The following is a 13,848-nucleotide window of genomic DNA, read 5'->3' as shown; positions in this document are numbered from 1 at the left end:
GAAGTACCGAAAGTAACATTCGGCTACCAAACTTTTTTATAATTTTTTTAATGTTCTAGTATCGGAAAAGTACAGCCGTTCGGTATACCGTGCAACATTGCTATATAAAATATATTCTTTCTGACAACCATCAGTAGAGTTAAATGCGGTGGAAACCCATTTCACTTTCGGTACATTGACAATTATTTTATGTGCACTACGTCATCACTCACATCCGTTTATCCGCAAGAAGTAAATTGGTGGGAAATGTCTGGTGGGAAATGCACAGATTTTAGAATATTTGCATGAAACTCTGTCACCAATTTGATGGAAACCTAGCAAGTGCCTAACTACCCAAACCAGGCGCAAGTGGCCAAGAGAAGTCATGTGATCGCCAACTAGATAGCAGTAGGTGAACTGGGAATCAGACGACGTATTTACATCAATGGATAGGTAGACTTGAGCTTTCTCATATGTACACTACCGTTCAAAAGTTTAGGGTCACTTAGAAATGTCCTTATTTTTAAAATAACATAAAATTGATCAGAAATACAGTGTAGACATTGTTAACCTCTATGGGCTATGTGGGACGCAAGCATCCCACCCCTGGTACACCCTATCAACAACAGGTGAAATATCAAGAGCGCCAAATTTGAAAACAATTAAATGTCATAATTCACATTTCTCAAACATACAACTATCTTACACCCTTTGAAAGATAAACATCTCCTTAATCTAACCACGTTGTCCGATTTCAAAAAGGCTTTACGGCGAAAGCATGAAGTTAGATTATGTTAGGAGAGTACATTGACAATAGCTGTGTGTAATGTTTTGTCAATTCAAAGACAGGCGTCACCAAAAGCAGAACCAGCTAAAATTATGCACTAACCTTTGACAATCTCCATCAGATGACACTCCTAGGACATTATGTTAGACAATACATGCATTTTTTTGTTATATCAAGTTCATATTTATATCCAAAAACAGCGTTTTTACTATGGCGTTGATGTTGAAATCGTTTCCCTCCAATAACCGCCAGTCAATCAGCACAACAAATTAAATAATTACTATTTGAAAACATTGGTAAAATATTATATTGTCATTCAAAGAATTATAGATTTACATCTCTTGAACGCAACCGGATTGCCAGATTTAAAAATAACCTTACTGGGAAATCACACTTTGCAATAATCTGAGCACTGCGCCCAGAAAAATACGCTTTGCGATACAGACTAATCGAAAATACTATGTAAATAATCCATTACCTTTGATTCTCTTCATCAGATGTCACTTCCAGGAATCCCAGGTCCATAACAAATGTAGTTTTGTTCGAAAAAGCTCATAATTTATGTCCAAAAAGCTCCGTGTTGTTAGCACATGATCTATGCCCGCCGGACTTGTCTTCATAAACGAGGGGGGAAAAAATATTTACGTTCGTTCAAACATGTCAAACGTTGTATAGCATAAATCATTAGTGCCTTTTTTATCCAGAACATGAATAATATTCAAGGCGGACGATTGCATTCTCTTTTAAAACGTATTGGAACGAGAGTACCCAACATGAACTTGCGCGCCAGAGTCTAATCGGCCACCACCGTTCCAAGGCTCTTGTTCGGTCAGATCTCACAGTAGAAGACTCAAAACACTTTGTAAAGACTGGTGACATCTAGTGGAAGCCATAGGAAGTGCTCAACGATTAATAAACCCCTGTGTGTTTCAATGGCATAGGCTTAAAGGTAATTCAACACATCAGGTATCCACTTCCTGCCAGAATTTGTCTCAGGGTTTTGACTGCCATATTAGTTCTGTTATACTTACAGACACCATTCAAACAGTTTTAGAAAATTCAGAGTGTTTTCTATCCAAACCTGAACAATAATATGCATATTCTAGCTTCTGAGTTGGTGTAGGAGGCAGTTAAAAATGGGCACATATTTTTTCAAAATTCTCAATACTGCCCCCTAGCCCCAACAGGTTTTAATGTTGTAAATGACTATTGTAGCTGGAAACGGCAGATTATGTTTTTAATGGAATATTTATATAGGCGTACAGAGGTCCATTATCAGTAACCATCACTCCTGTGTTCCAATGGCACGTTGTGTTAGCTAATCCAAGTTTATAATTTTAAAATGCTAATTGATCATTAGAAAACCCTTTTGCAATAAACTGTCCTTCTTTAGACTAGTTGAGTCTCTGGAGCATCAGCATTTGTGAGTTTGATTACAGGCTGAAAATGGCCAGAAACAAAGATCTTTCTTCTGACACTCGTCAGTATATTCTTGTTCTGAGAAATGAAGGCTATTCCATGCGAGAAATTGCCAAGAAACTAAAGATCTGGTACAACGCTGTGTACTACTCCCTTCACAGAACAGCGCAAACTGGCTCTAACCAGAATAGAAAAAGGAGTGGGAGGCCCCGGTGCAGAACTGAGCAAGAGGACAAGTACATTAGTGTCTAGTTTGAGAAACGGACTTCTCAAGTCTTCAACTGGCAGCTTCATTAAATAGTACCCACAAAACACCAGTCTCAACGTCAACAGTGAGGAAGCGACTCGGGATGCTGTTGATGAGTTCATGATCCAACATCTTATCTGGCCTGCACCTTTCAGCGTGTGAGGCGTCAAATCATTATGTGCTCTCTTCACTTAAGCATGTGATCTGTGCACATTTTATTTATAAATATTTGTCACTGTTAGAAGAAAACACAACATTATGCTCACTGTCTGAGGAACAGTCTCTCTCTTTGGTCTGGAATTAATGACGCCCATCTTAAGATGTCTATAACTTTTCAGTAAAGTAATAAGCTAACATTGTTTTGTTTTATCAATATAAACTCATGTTCAGTTGAAATTGATATTTTTTCAGCCCATGCAGGCGGCAGAGATAATAGACTCAGAGTTTCGACCAGGCATGAGCAACCGACAGAAGAACAAGGCTAAGAGGATGGCCAAGCTAGTGGCAAAGCAACGATCCAGAGACATGGATCCCAACGAGAGAAGGTATGACCTATTTCTTCCAAAGCTTTGTGTTCATTAGGCACCAAAATGAACAAACGGTTCTGAAACTAAGTGGAAGGTGAAGGCTTGTCCAGTAAGAAATGCACCATTTACATTTGCCCTAATGAACACAACCCAGGTGTTTCGGTCTTTGGTTTCCATCTGCAGGTCTTTTTTTAAATTGGATTACTGAGTTGGGAAATCAAATCACAGATCAATATTTTTCTTCCTGCAGTAATGACAGTTTTGAGGGGGAGCCTGAGGAGAAGCACAGGAAAACTAGTAACGTAGTCATCGAGCAACCGGCAACGGAGCATAAAGTCTTAATCGATAACGTTCCAGAAAACTCCAGTCTCTTGGAAGAGGTAGGAGATTGGTCAGCAAGGATAAAGCTCCGTTAAAGAATACGGTTGAAGTAAACTATTTTACACAGAACTTGAGAATTAATTTACTAGGTGTTTGAAAAACAGACTGGATAGTTATGAAATTAGTGTCTTTGTCCAAACATTGAAGAGAAGTTCTGATTCATCTTGTGCTTTTTTTTTTTCCCAGACCCAGGAGTGGCCCCTGGAGAGCTTCTGTGATGAGCTCTGTAATGACCTCTTCAACCCCTCATGGGAGGTAATGACCTTCGTAGTCTTAGCAGACCTGTTCAAGTCATCTGCAATCCTACAGCTCTTTATGTACACTGAACAAAAATATAAACGCAACATCAAATAATATTGTATTTGTCATATCCCCCAAATGCAAAGTGTCGACCTTACCGTGAAATGCTTATTTACGAGCCCTTAACCAACAATTCAGTTCAAGAAATGGAGTTAAGAAAATATTTACTAAAACTAGTTTGGACACACCTACTCATTCCAGGGTTTTTCTTTATTTAGCCTATTTTCTACATTGTAGCGTAGTTTTGACGTCTTCACTATTATGAAATAACATATATGGAATCATGTAGTAACCAACAATGTTTTAAACATATCAAAATATATTTGAAGTTCTTCAAAGTAGCCTCCCTTTGCCTATATAACAGCTTTGGACATTCTCTCAACCAGCTTCATGAGGTAGTCACCTGGAATACATTTCAATTAACATGTGTGCCTTGTTAATTTGTGGAATTTATTTCCTCAATGTGTTTGAGCCAATCAGTTGTGCTGTGACATAGTAAGGGTGGTATACAGAAGATGGCCCTATTTGGTGAAAGACCAAGTCTATATTATGGCAAAAACAGCCCAAATAAGCAAAGAAACGACAGTCCATCATTACTTTGACTGACCTTTGTCTTAATCCTGAAAATGTCAAGAACTTTGAAAGTTTCTTCAAGTGCAGTCACAAAAACCAAGCCCTATGATGAAACTGGATCTCTTGAGGACCGCCATAGGAAAGGAAGACCCAGAGTTACCTCTGCTGCAGGGGATAAGTTCATATGGAGTTACCAGCCCAAATAAAGTAACCGTCATCTCAACTGTTCAGAGGAGACTGCGTCAATCAGACCTTCATAGTCGAATTGCTGCGAAGAAACCACTACTAAAGGACACCAATAAGAAGAGACTTGCTTGGGCCAAGAAACACGAGCAAAGGACATTAAACCGGTGGAAATATGTCCTTTGGTCAGTCCAGATTTTTTTTTTTTTTTTTTTGTCTTTGAGACGCAGAGTAGATGAAAGGATGAGCTCCGCATGTGTGGTTACCACCGTGAAGCATGGAGGTGTGACGGTGCTTTGCTGGTGACAATGTCACAGATTTTTATTTAGACTTCAAGGCACACTTAACCAGCATGGCTACCACAACATTCTGCAGCGATACGCCATCCCACCTGGTTTGCTCTTAGTCCCTCTATCATTTTGGTTTTCAACAGGATAATGACCCCAAACAACACCAGGCTGTGTAAGGGTTATTTGACCAAGAATGAGAGGAATGGAGTGCTGCATCAGATGACCTGACCTCCACAATCACCTGACCTGACCCCAATTGAGATGGTTTGGGATGAGTTAGACCGCAGAGTGAAGGAAAAGCAGCAAACAAGTACTCCCCATATGTGGGAACTCCTTCAAGACTGTTGGAAAAGCATTCCAGGTGAAGCTGAATGCCAAGGGTGGGCAAAGCTGTCAAGGTAAAGGGTGGCTACTTTGAAGAATCTAAAATCAATTTTGATTTAACACATCTTTATTTTTACTACATGATGCCACATGTGTTTCATAGATTGAAGACCACTTTTAACTGGTCCTGGGTGGCATGAAGCTTGGCCCCAGTGATATACTGGGCTGTACGCACTACCCTCTGTAGCGCCTTACGGTCGGACGTCGAGCTGTTCCATACCAGGCGGTGATGCAACCGGTCAGGATGCTCTCGATGGTGCAGCTGTAGAATCCTTTGAGCATCTGGGGACCCATGGCAAATCTTTTCAGTCTCCTGAGGAGGAGAAAGTGTTGTCCTTTCCATGACTGTCTTGGTGTGTTTGGACCATGATATTTTGGTGATGTGGACACCAAGGAACTTGGAACTCTCGACCCCGCTCCACTAGAGCCCCGTCAATGTGAATGGCGGGCTTGTTCAGCCCTCCTGTCCCTGTAGTCCACAATCATCGCCTTTGTCTTGCTCATGTTGAGGGAGAGGTTGTTGTCCTGGCACAACACTGCCAGGTTTCTGACCTCCTCCCTACAGGCATTCTCATTGATGTCGGTGATCAGGTCTACCACCGTTGTCGTCAGCAAACTTAATGATGGTGTTGGAGTTGTGCTTGGCCACGCAGTCGTGGGTGAACAGGGAGTACAGGACGGGCCCCCCCGTGTTGCGGCTCATCGTGACAGTTGTTGTTGCCTACACTTACCACATGTGGACGGCCCGTCAGGAAGTCCTGGATCCAGTTGCAGAGGGAGGTGTTTAGTCCCAGTGTCCTTAGCTTAGTGATGAGCTTTGAGGGCACTATGGTGTTGAACGCTGAGCTGTAGTCACTGAACAGCATTTTCACATAAGTGTTTCTTTTGTCCAGGTGGGAAAGGGCACTGTGGGTGGCATGCTATTGAGATTACGTCATCTGTGGCTCTGTTGGGGCAGTATGCGAATTGGAGTGGGTGTAGGGTTTCTGGGATAATGGTGTTGATGTGAGCCATGACCAGCCTTTCAAAGCACTTCATGGCTACAGACGTGAGTGCTACAGGCCGGTAGTCATTTAGGCAAGTTACCTTCACTTTCTTGGGCACAGGGACTATGGTGGTCTGCTTGAAACATGCTGGTATTACAGACTCGGTCAGGGAGATGTTGAAAATATCAGCAAAGACACTTGCTAGTTGGTCATCACATGCTCGGAATACACGGTCCTGGTAATCCATCTGGCTCCGCAGCCTTGTGAATGTTGACCAGTTTAAAGGTCTTGCTCACATCGGCTACGGAGAGCATGATCAGTCGTCCGGAACAGCTTGTGCGCTCATGCATGCTTCAGTGTTGCTTGCGTCAAAGTGAGCATAAAAGGCATTTAGCTCGTGTCACTGGGCAGCTCATATCTTGGTTTCCTTTTTGTAGTCCGTAATAGTTTGCAAGCCCTGACACATCCGACGAGCATCAGAGCTGGTGTAGTAGGAGTCAGTCTTAGTCCTGTATTGACGCTTTCCCTGTTTGGTTGTTCGTCTGTGGGCATAGCAGGATTTCTTAAGTGTCCGGATCAGTGTCCTAGTCTTTTGAAACGGCAGCTCTATCCTTTAGCTTGGTGCAGATGTTGCCTGTAATGCATGGCTTCTGGTTGGGATATGTACGTACGGTCACTGTGGCGACGACGTCATCGACGCACTTATTGATGAAGCCGATGACTGAGGTGTTATACTCCTCAATGCCACTGGGTGAGTCCCGGAACATATTCCAGTCTGTGCTAGCAAAACTGTCCTGTAGCATCTGTCATTTGACCACTTCCTGCTTTAGTTTTTGCTGTTAAGCAGGAATCAGGAGGATAGAATTATGATCAGATTTGCTAGATGGAGGGAGCGGTTTGTATGCATCTCTGTGTGGATTAAAGGTGGTCTAGAGGTATTTTTTTATTATTATTTCTCCCTCTTGAACATGTGACATTTTAGTAGAAATTAGGTCAAGTTAATTTAAGTTTGCCTGCATTAAAGTCCCAGGCCACTAGGAGCGCCGCTTCTGGATGAGCATTTTCTTGTTCTCCTTGAAAGCGGTCTTAGTGCCAGCATCGGTTTGTGGTGTTAAGTAGACGGCTACGAAAAATATAGTCAGTTCTACGGTTTATCATGAGGTAATCTACTTCAGTTGAGCAATACCTTGAGACTTCCTTAATATTTGACATTGCACCAGCTGTTATTGAAAAATAGACCCCCGCCCCTCGTCTTACCAGACTGTTCTGTCCTGCCGATGCACGGAAAACCTAGCGAATGTATATTATCCGCGTCGTTTTTCAGCCACGACTCAGTGAAACATAAGCTATTACAGCTTTTTAATGTCCCTTTGCTAGGATAGTCTCGAACGGAAATCATCTAGTTTATTTTCCAGTGATTGCACGTTAGGCAATAGAACGGATGGTTGAGGCGGAATACCCACTCGCCTTTTGAAGTCTAACAAGGCACCCCTATTTCCGCCCCCTGTATTTCTGTCTTTTCACGCGAATGACAGGGATTTGGGCCTGGTCTCGGAGAAGCAGTATGTCCTTCGTCCAGTTTGAGGTAATCGCTGTTCTAATATCCAGAAGCTATTTTTGGTCATAAGAGACGGTAGCAGCAACATTATGGAAAAAACAAGTTACAAACAATGTGACAAAAAACACAAAATAGCACGGTTGCTTAAGGGCGTGTAAAACAGCAGCTGGCGCTATTACATACATACAAAAATGTGAAAGATTTTACTGAGTTACAGTTCATATAAGGAACTCAGTCAATTTAAATAAATTCATTAGGGCCTAATCTATGGATTTCACATAACTGGGAATACAGATGCCTTAAAAAAAAAAAGAAGAAAAAAAAGGAAAAAGTATGGTTGTGGATCTGAATAACAAGTCCATATCTGTTGGACCACCATTTGCCTCATGCAGCGCGGCATAGCTCCTTCATATAGATTTGATCAGGCTGTTGATTGTGGCCTGTGTAATGTTATCCTACTCCTGAACTGGAACACACTGTCGTACACGTCAATCCAAAGCATCCCGAACATGCTCAATGGGTGACATGTCTGAGTATGCAGCTTCCAGGAATTGTGTACAGATCCTTGCGACATGGGCCCTTGCATTATCATGCTGAAACATGAGATGGTGGCGGATTAATGGCACAACAAGGGGCGTCAGGATCTCGTTACTGTATGTCTTGCATTTTATTGATGGTAATTTGAATGCACATTGGGTTTATTGTCCGTAGCTTATGCCTGCCCATACCATAACCCCACTGCCACCATGTGGCACTATGTTCACAATCACCAAACCGCTCGCCCAAACAACGCAATACCCGCTGTCTGCCATCTGAGCGGTACAGTTGAAACTGGGAGCACACTTTGCCAGTGGCCATTGAAGGTGAGCGTTTGCTCACTGAAGTCGGTTACAATGCTGATCTGCATTCAGGTCAAAACCCTGGTGAGTATATCGAGCACCCAGATGAGCTTCCCTGAGACTTTCTAACAGTTTGTGCAGAAATACTTAGGTTGTGCAAACCCACGGTTTCATCAGCTGCCCGGGTGGCTGGTCTCAGACAATCCTGCAGGTGAAGATGATTGATGTGTTGATCCTGGGCTGGCGTTGTTACACGTGGTCTGCGGTTGTGAGGCCGGTTAGACTTACTGCCAAATTCTCTAAAACGACGTAGGCGGCTTATGGCAGAGAAATTAACAATTCTCTGTCAACAGCTCTCTTGGACATTCCTGCTGTCAGCATGCCAATTGCGTGCTCCCTCAACTTGACATTTGTGGCATTGTGTTGTGACACAACTGCACATTTTAGTGGCCTTTTATTGTCCTCAGCACAAGGTGCACCTGAATGATCATCCTGTTTAATCATTTTCTTGATATGCCACACCTGTCAAGTGGATGGCTTATATTGGCAAAGGAGAAATGTTCACAAACAGGAAAGTAAACAAAATTGTAAAGAAATTAGCTTTTTGTTCCTATGAAACATTTATCTTTTTTAGTTCAGCTCATGAAACATGGGACCAACACTTTAAATGTTGCGTTTTTGCATTTTTGTTCAGTGTATTGTTCTTTTAAGGCTCCAATGTATAATACAACGGGCGCTAAAATGAGCTGTGCAGCTACTAGTGCTCTGATTGTGTGTCTCTGTGTCCAGATTCGTCACGGAGCAGGCACAGGCCTCAGGGAGATCCTCAAGTCTCAAGGCGCTGGAGGAGGGAAGCTGGTGGGAAGCACTGCAGAACAGGTACTGTATCTGACTCTTCTCTCTATGCAACCTTCATTCAAACCAAACATAAATATTTCAGTTTACCAATAATGGATTTGACCACAATGTCTGACCTTTGACTGTTTCCAGATGGCGCGGCACCACCAGGAGTGGCTGGAGGATGTGGTCATCCGGCTGCTCTGTGTCTTTGCTCTGGACCGTTTTGGAGATTTTGTCTCTGATGAGGTGTGTCTTGTAGCATTCCAACCTACCGTGTCCTGGGGTGTCTGAATTTAAATCAATATAAGTGGTCACCAACCGGTCGATCTCCAAGGCATTCCTAGTCTCCAAGGCATTCCTAGTCTATCACTAAACATATCTGTAAAAAAAAAAAACGACGATAAAGCTTTGCGTTCCTATTTGTTTCGCGCTGTTGGTGGTAGGTGCACTTGATTCAGCAGCCCTAGCGTTGGGAAGGCAGTGTTCCCATTTTGAACCATTTCATGTGTCTCAAGGTGGAACTCTGCCTACCCGGCAGGCCCAGAGAACAAATCAAGTGCACCTGTAGGCCTACTGCTGGCCAATCAGATAGCTCAGATCACTGTCTGCACAGTTTCCTTGAGCCATAGACTGTAAAAAGAAGCCTCGAACAGACAGCAAAGCTGACAAGCCTACTGTGAGATTTCTAAACATTTAAAACCATGACTAGAGAGTGACTTGACAAATGCAGCAAAGAGCTGCTGTTTTTGTGTAAGTTGTTGTTTCGCACTGTCAACACTTTGTTCAACATCTTTATAAGCCATAACGTGCGTTTTCCCTACTTCCACGCGCTACAACCAGCACTGCAGCTGCAACGAATGAGTATAGCAAAGAGTTAGGATAAGCTTGCATTGTTGTTATTAGCGGCCTGTCTTTATTTAATATCGAGGAATATTTCATTCTGTCTGGTCATAGGCGAAAGAACATGAATTGCTGCATGAAGCAGAAATAATGCAGTGTTACTTGAGTTTCGCCATGAGCTAGAAGACTGTCCCCTTTTCTCAGTTGACGACAGAGGGACGTTGAGTCCGGTGAGGCAGCCTCACCGCTGCTTCCTCCCTTCCGTCAGATGTAGGCCATCAGTCCACAAGAAAGTAAATGATTATGCTCACTTAGCTGAGCCTCACAAATGATACAACAAATTATCCATTGCCAGTGTGATCATACACCTAATTTAAAAATATATCTAATTTCATAATGGTCTGAGAAGAACAACATTGGCAGGGCAAGTCAAGCATAGCCAATATCCAGTGATAATGTATTGGGACTATAGCCTATGACACAAACATTGCTACAGAACTGTTTTTAATTTGAGTAATATTGAATAGGCTTATGTTTAAAAAAAATTAAAATAAATAAAGTGTGTATGTACTGTGGCTTGCGAAAGTATTCACCCCCTTGGCATTTTTCCTATTTTATTACCATACAACCTGGAATTAAAATTGATTTTTCTTTTTGGGGTGGGGGGGTTTGTGTCATTTGATTTACACAACATGCCTACCACTTTGAAGATGCAAAATATTTTTTTATTGTGAAACAAACAAGAAATAAGACACAAATGGAGAACTTGAGCACACATAACTATTTCCACCCACCCAAAGTCAATACTTTGTAGAGCCACCTTTTGCAGCAATTACAGCTGTAAGACTCTTGGGGTATGTCTCTATGAGCTTGGCACATCTAGCCACTGGGATTTCTGCTCATTCTTCAAGGCAAAACTGCTCCAGCTCCTTCAAGTTGGATGGGTTCTGCTGGTGTACAGCAATCTTTAAGTCCTACCACAGATTCTCAATTGGATTGAGGTCTGGGCTTTGACTAGGCCATTCCAAGACATTTAAATGTTTCCCGTTAAACCACTCAAGTGTTGCTTTAGTAGTATGCTTAAGGTTATTGTCCTGCTGGAAGGTGAACCTCCTACCCAGTCTCAAATCTATGGAAGACAAACGGGTTTTCCTCAATCATTTCCCTGTATTTAGGGCCATCTATCATTCCTTCAGTTCTTACCAGTTTCTCACTCCCTGCCAATGGAAAAACATCCCCACAGCATGATGCTGCCATGACCATGTTTCACTGTGGGGATGTTGTTCTCGGGGTGATGAGAGGTGTTGGGTTTGTGCCTGACATAGCATTTTCCTTGATGGCCAAAAAGCTCAATTTTAGTCTCATCTGATCAGAGTACCTTCTTCCATATGTTTGGGGAGTCTCCCACATGCCTTTTGGCAAACACCAAATGTGTTTGCTTATTTTTTTTCTTTAAGCAATTACTTTTTTTCTGGCCACTCTTCGGTGAAGCCCAGCTCTGTGGAGTGTACGGCTTAAAGTGGTCCTATGGAGCTTTGCAGCTCCTTCAGGGTTATCTTTGGTTTCTTTGTTGCCTCTGATTAATGCCCTACGTGCCTGGTCTGAGTTTTGGTGGGCGGCCCTCGCTTGGCAGGTTTGTTGTGGTGCCATATTCTTTGCATTTTTAAATAATGGAATTAATGGTGCTCCGTGGGCTGTTCAAAGTTTCAGATTTTTTTTATAACCCAACCCTGATCTGTACTTCTCCACAACTTTGTCCCTGACCTGTTTGGAGAACTCCTGCCGCTTGCTTGGTGGTGCCCCTTGCTTTGTGGTGTTGCAGACTCTGGGCCTTTCAGAACAGTTATATATAAACTCAGTAAAAAAAGGGTTTAAACACCGTTTCCCATGCTTGTTCAATTAACCATAAGCAATTAATGAACATGCACCTGTGGAACGGTCGTTAAGACACTAACAGCTTACAGACAGTAGGCAATTAAGGTCACAGTTATGAAGACTTTGGACACTAAAGAGGCCTTTCTACTGACTCTGAAAAACACCAAAAGAAAGATTGCAGTAGCAGACCACGTGTAACAACACCTGCACAGGATTGGTACATCCAAACATTACACCTGCAGGACAGGTACAGGATGGCAACAACAACTGCCCGAGTTACACCAGGAACGCACAATCCCTGCATCAGTGCTCAGACTGTCCGCAATAGGCTGAGAGAGGCTGGCCTGAGGGCTTGTAGGCCTGTTGTAAGGCAGGTCCTCACCAGACATCACCGGCAACAACGTCACCTATGGGCACAAACCCACTGTCGCTGGACCAGACAGGCAAAAAGTGCTCTTCACTGACAAGTCACGGTTTTTGTCTCACCAGGGGTGATGGTTGGATACGCGTTTATCGTCGAAGGAATGGGCATTACACCGAGGCCTGTACTCTGGCGCGGGATCGAGGTGGAGGGTCCGTCCTGGTCTGGGGCGGTATGTCACAGCATCGAACTGAGCTTGTTGTCATTGCCGGCAATCTCAACGCTGTGCGTTACAGGGAAGACGTCCTCCTCCCTCATGTGGTACCCTTCCTGCAGGTTCATCCTGGAATGACAATGCCACCAGCCATACTGCTCATCTGTGCGTGATTTCTTGCAAGACAGGAATGTCAGTGTTCTGCCATGGCCAGCGAAGAACCCGGATCTCAATCCCATTGAGCACGTCTGGGACCTGTTGGATCGGCGTCTGAGGGCTAGGGCCATTTCCCCCCCAGAAATGTCCGGGAACATGCAGGTTCCTTGGTGGAAGAGTGGGGTAACATCTCACAGCACGAACGGGCAAATCTGAGGAGATGCGCTTCAGTACTTAATGCAGCTGGTGGCCACGCCAGATACTGACTTTTGATTTTGACCCCCCCTCCCCCTTTGTTCAGGACACATTATTCAATTTTTGTTAGTCACATGTCTGTGGAACTTGTTTAGCTTGTCTCAATTGTTAAATCTTGTGTTCATACAAATATTTACACATGTTCATTTTGCTGAAAATAAACGCTGTTGACAGCGAGAGGACTTTTTCTTTTTTTTGCTGAGTTCATACTGAGATCATGTATAGATTGCACACAGGTGAATTTTATTTAACTTCTGAAGTTAATTGGTTGCACCAGATCTTATTTAGGGGCTTCTTAGCAAAGGGGGTGAATACATATTCACGCTCCACTTTTGTTTTTTTTGAAACAAGGAATTTCACTTCACCAATTTGGACTATTTTGTGCATGTCCATTACATGAAATCCAAATAAAAATCCATGTAAATTACAGGTTGTAATGCAACAAAATAGGAGAAACGCCAAGGGGGATGAATACTTTTGCAAGGCACTGTGTATGTATGTATGTATGTATGTATGTATGTACAGTTGAAGTCGTAAGTTTACATACACTTAGGTTGGAGTCATTCAAACTCGTTTTTCAACCACTCCACAAATTTCTTGTTAACAAGCTATAGTTTTGGCAAGTCAGGACATCTACTTTGTGCATGACACAAGTAATTTTAACAACAATTGTTTGCAGACAGATTATTTCACTTATAATTCACTGCATCACAATTCCAGTGGGTCAGAAGTTTACATACACTAAATTGACTGTACCTTTGAACAGCTTGGAAACTTCCAGAAAATTGTCATGGCTTTAGAAGCTTCTGATAGGCTAATTGACATAAATTGATTCAATTGGAGGTGTACTTGTA

General features: G+C 42.8%; 1 protein-coding gene across 3 annotated transcripts in view; it reads left to right on the top strand.

Moving 5' to 3' along the window:
- Positions 1 to 13,848, top strand: part of LOC106576794 (TATA-binding protein-associated factor 172) — a 71,256-nt gene that overhangs the window by 7,341 nt on the left and 50,067 nt on the right. For all 3 annotated transcript variants that reach the window (XM_014154203.2, XM_045700725.1, XM_045700724.1), the window contains exons 6-10: positions 2,844 to 2,977; positions 3,210 to 3,339; positions 3,527 to 3,595; positions 9,243 to 9,332; positions 9,444 to 9,539. In XM_014154203.2, coding sequence (XP_014009678.2) covers positions 2,844 to 2,977; positions 3,210 to 3,339; positions 3,527 to 3,595; positions 9,243 to 9,332; positions 9,444 to 9,539 — 519 coding nt within the window. The remainder of the gene's footprint in view (positions 1 to 2,843; positions 2,978 to 3,209; positions 3,340 to 3,526; positions 3,596 to 9,242; positions 9,333 to 9,443; positions 9,540 to 13,848) is intronic.

The sequence above is a fragment of the Salmo salar genome, chromosome ssa18, assembly GCF_905237065.1.
Source record: "Salmo salar chromosome ssa18, Ssal_v3.1, whole genome shotgun sequence".
Taxonomy (NCBI): Eukaryota; Metazoa; Chordata; class Actinopteri; order Salmoniformes; family Salmonidae; genus Salmo; species Salmo salar.
Note: the sequence above shows the minus strand (reverse complement) of the source record. Positions and strands in the feature narration are given on the sequence as shown.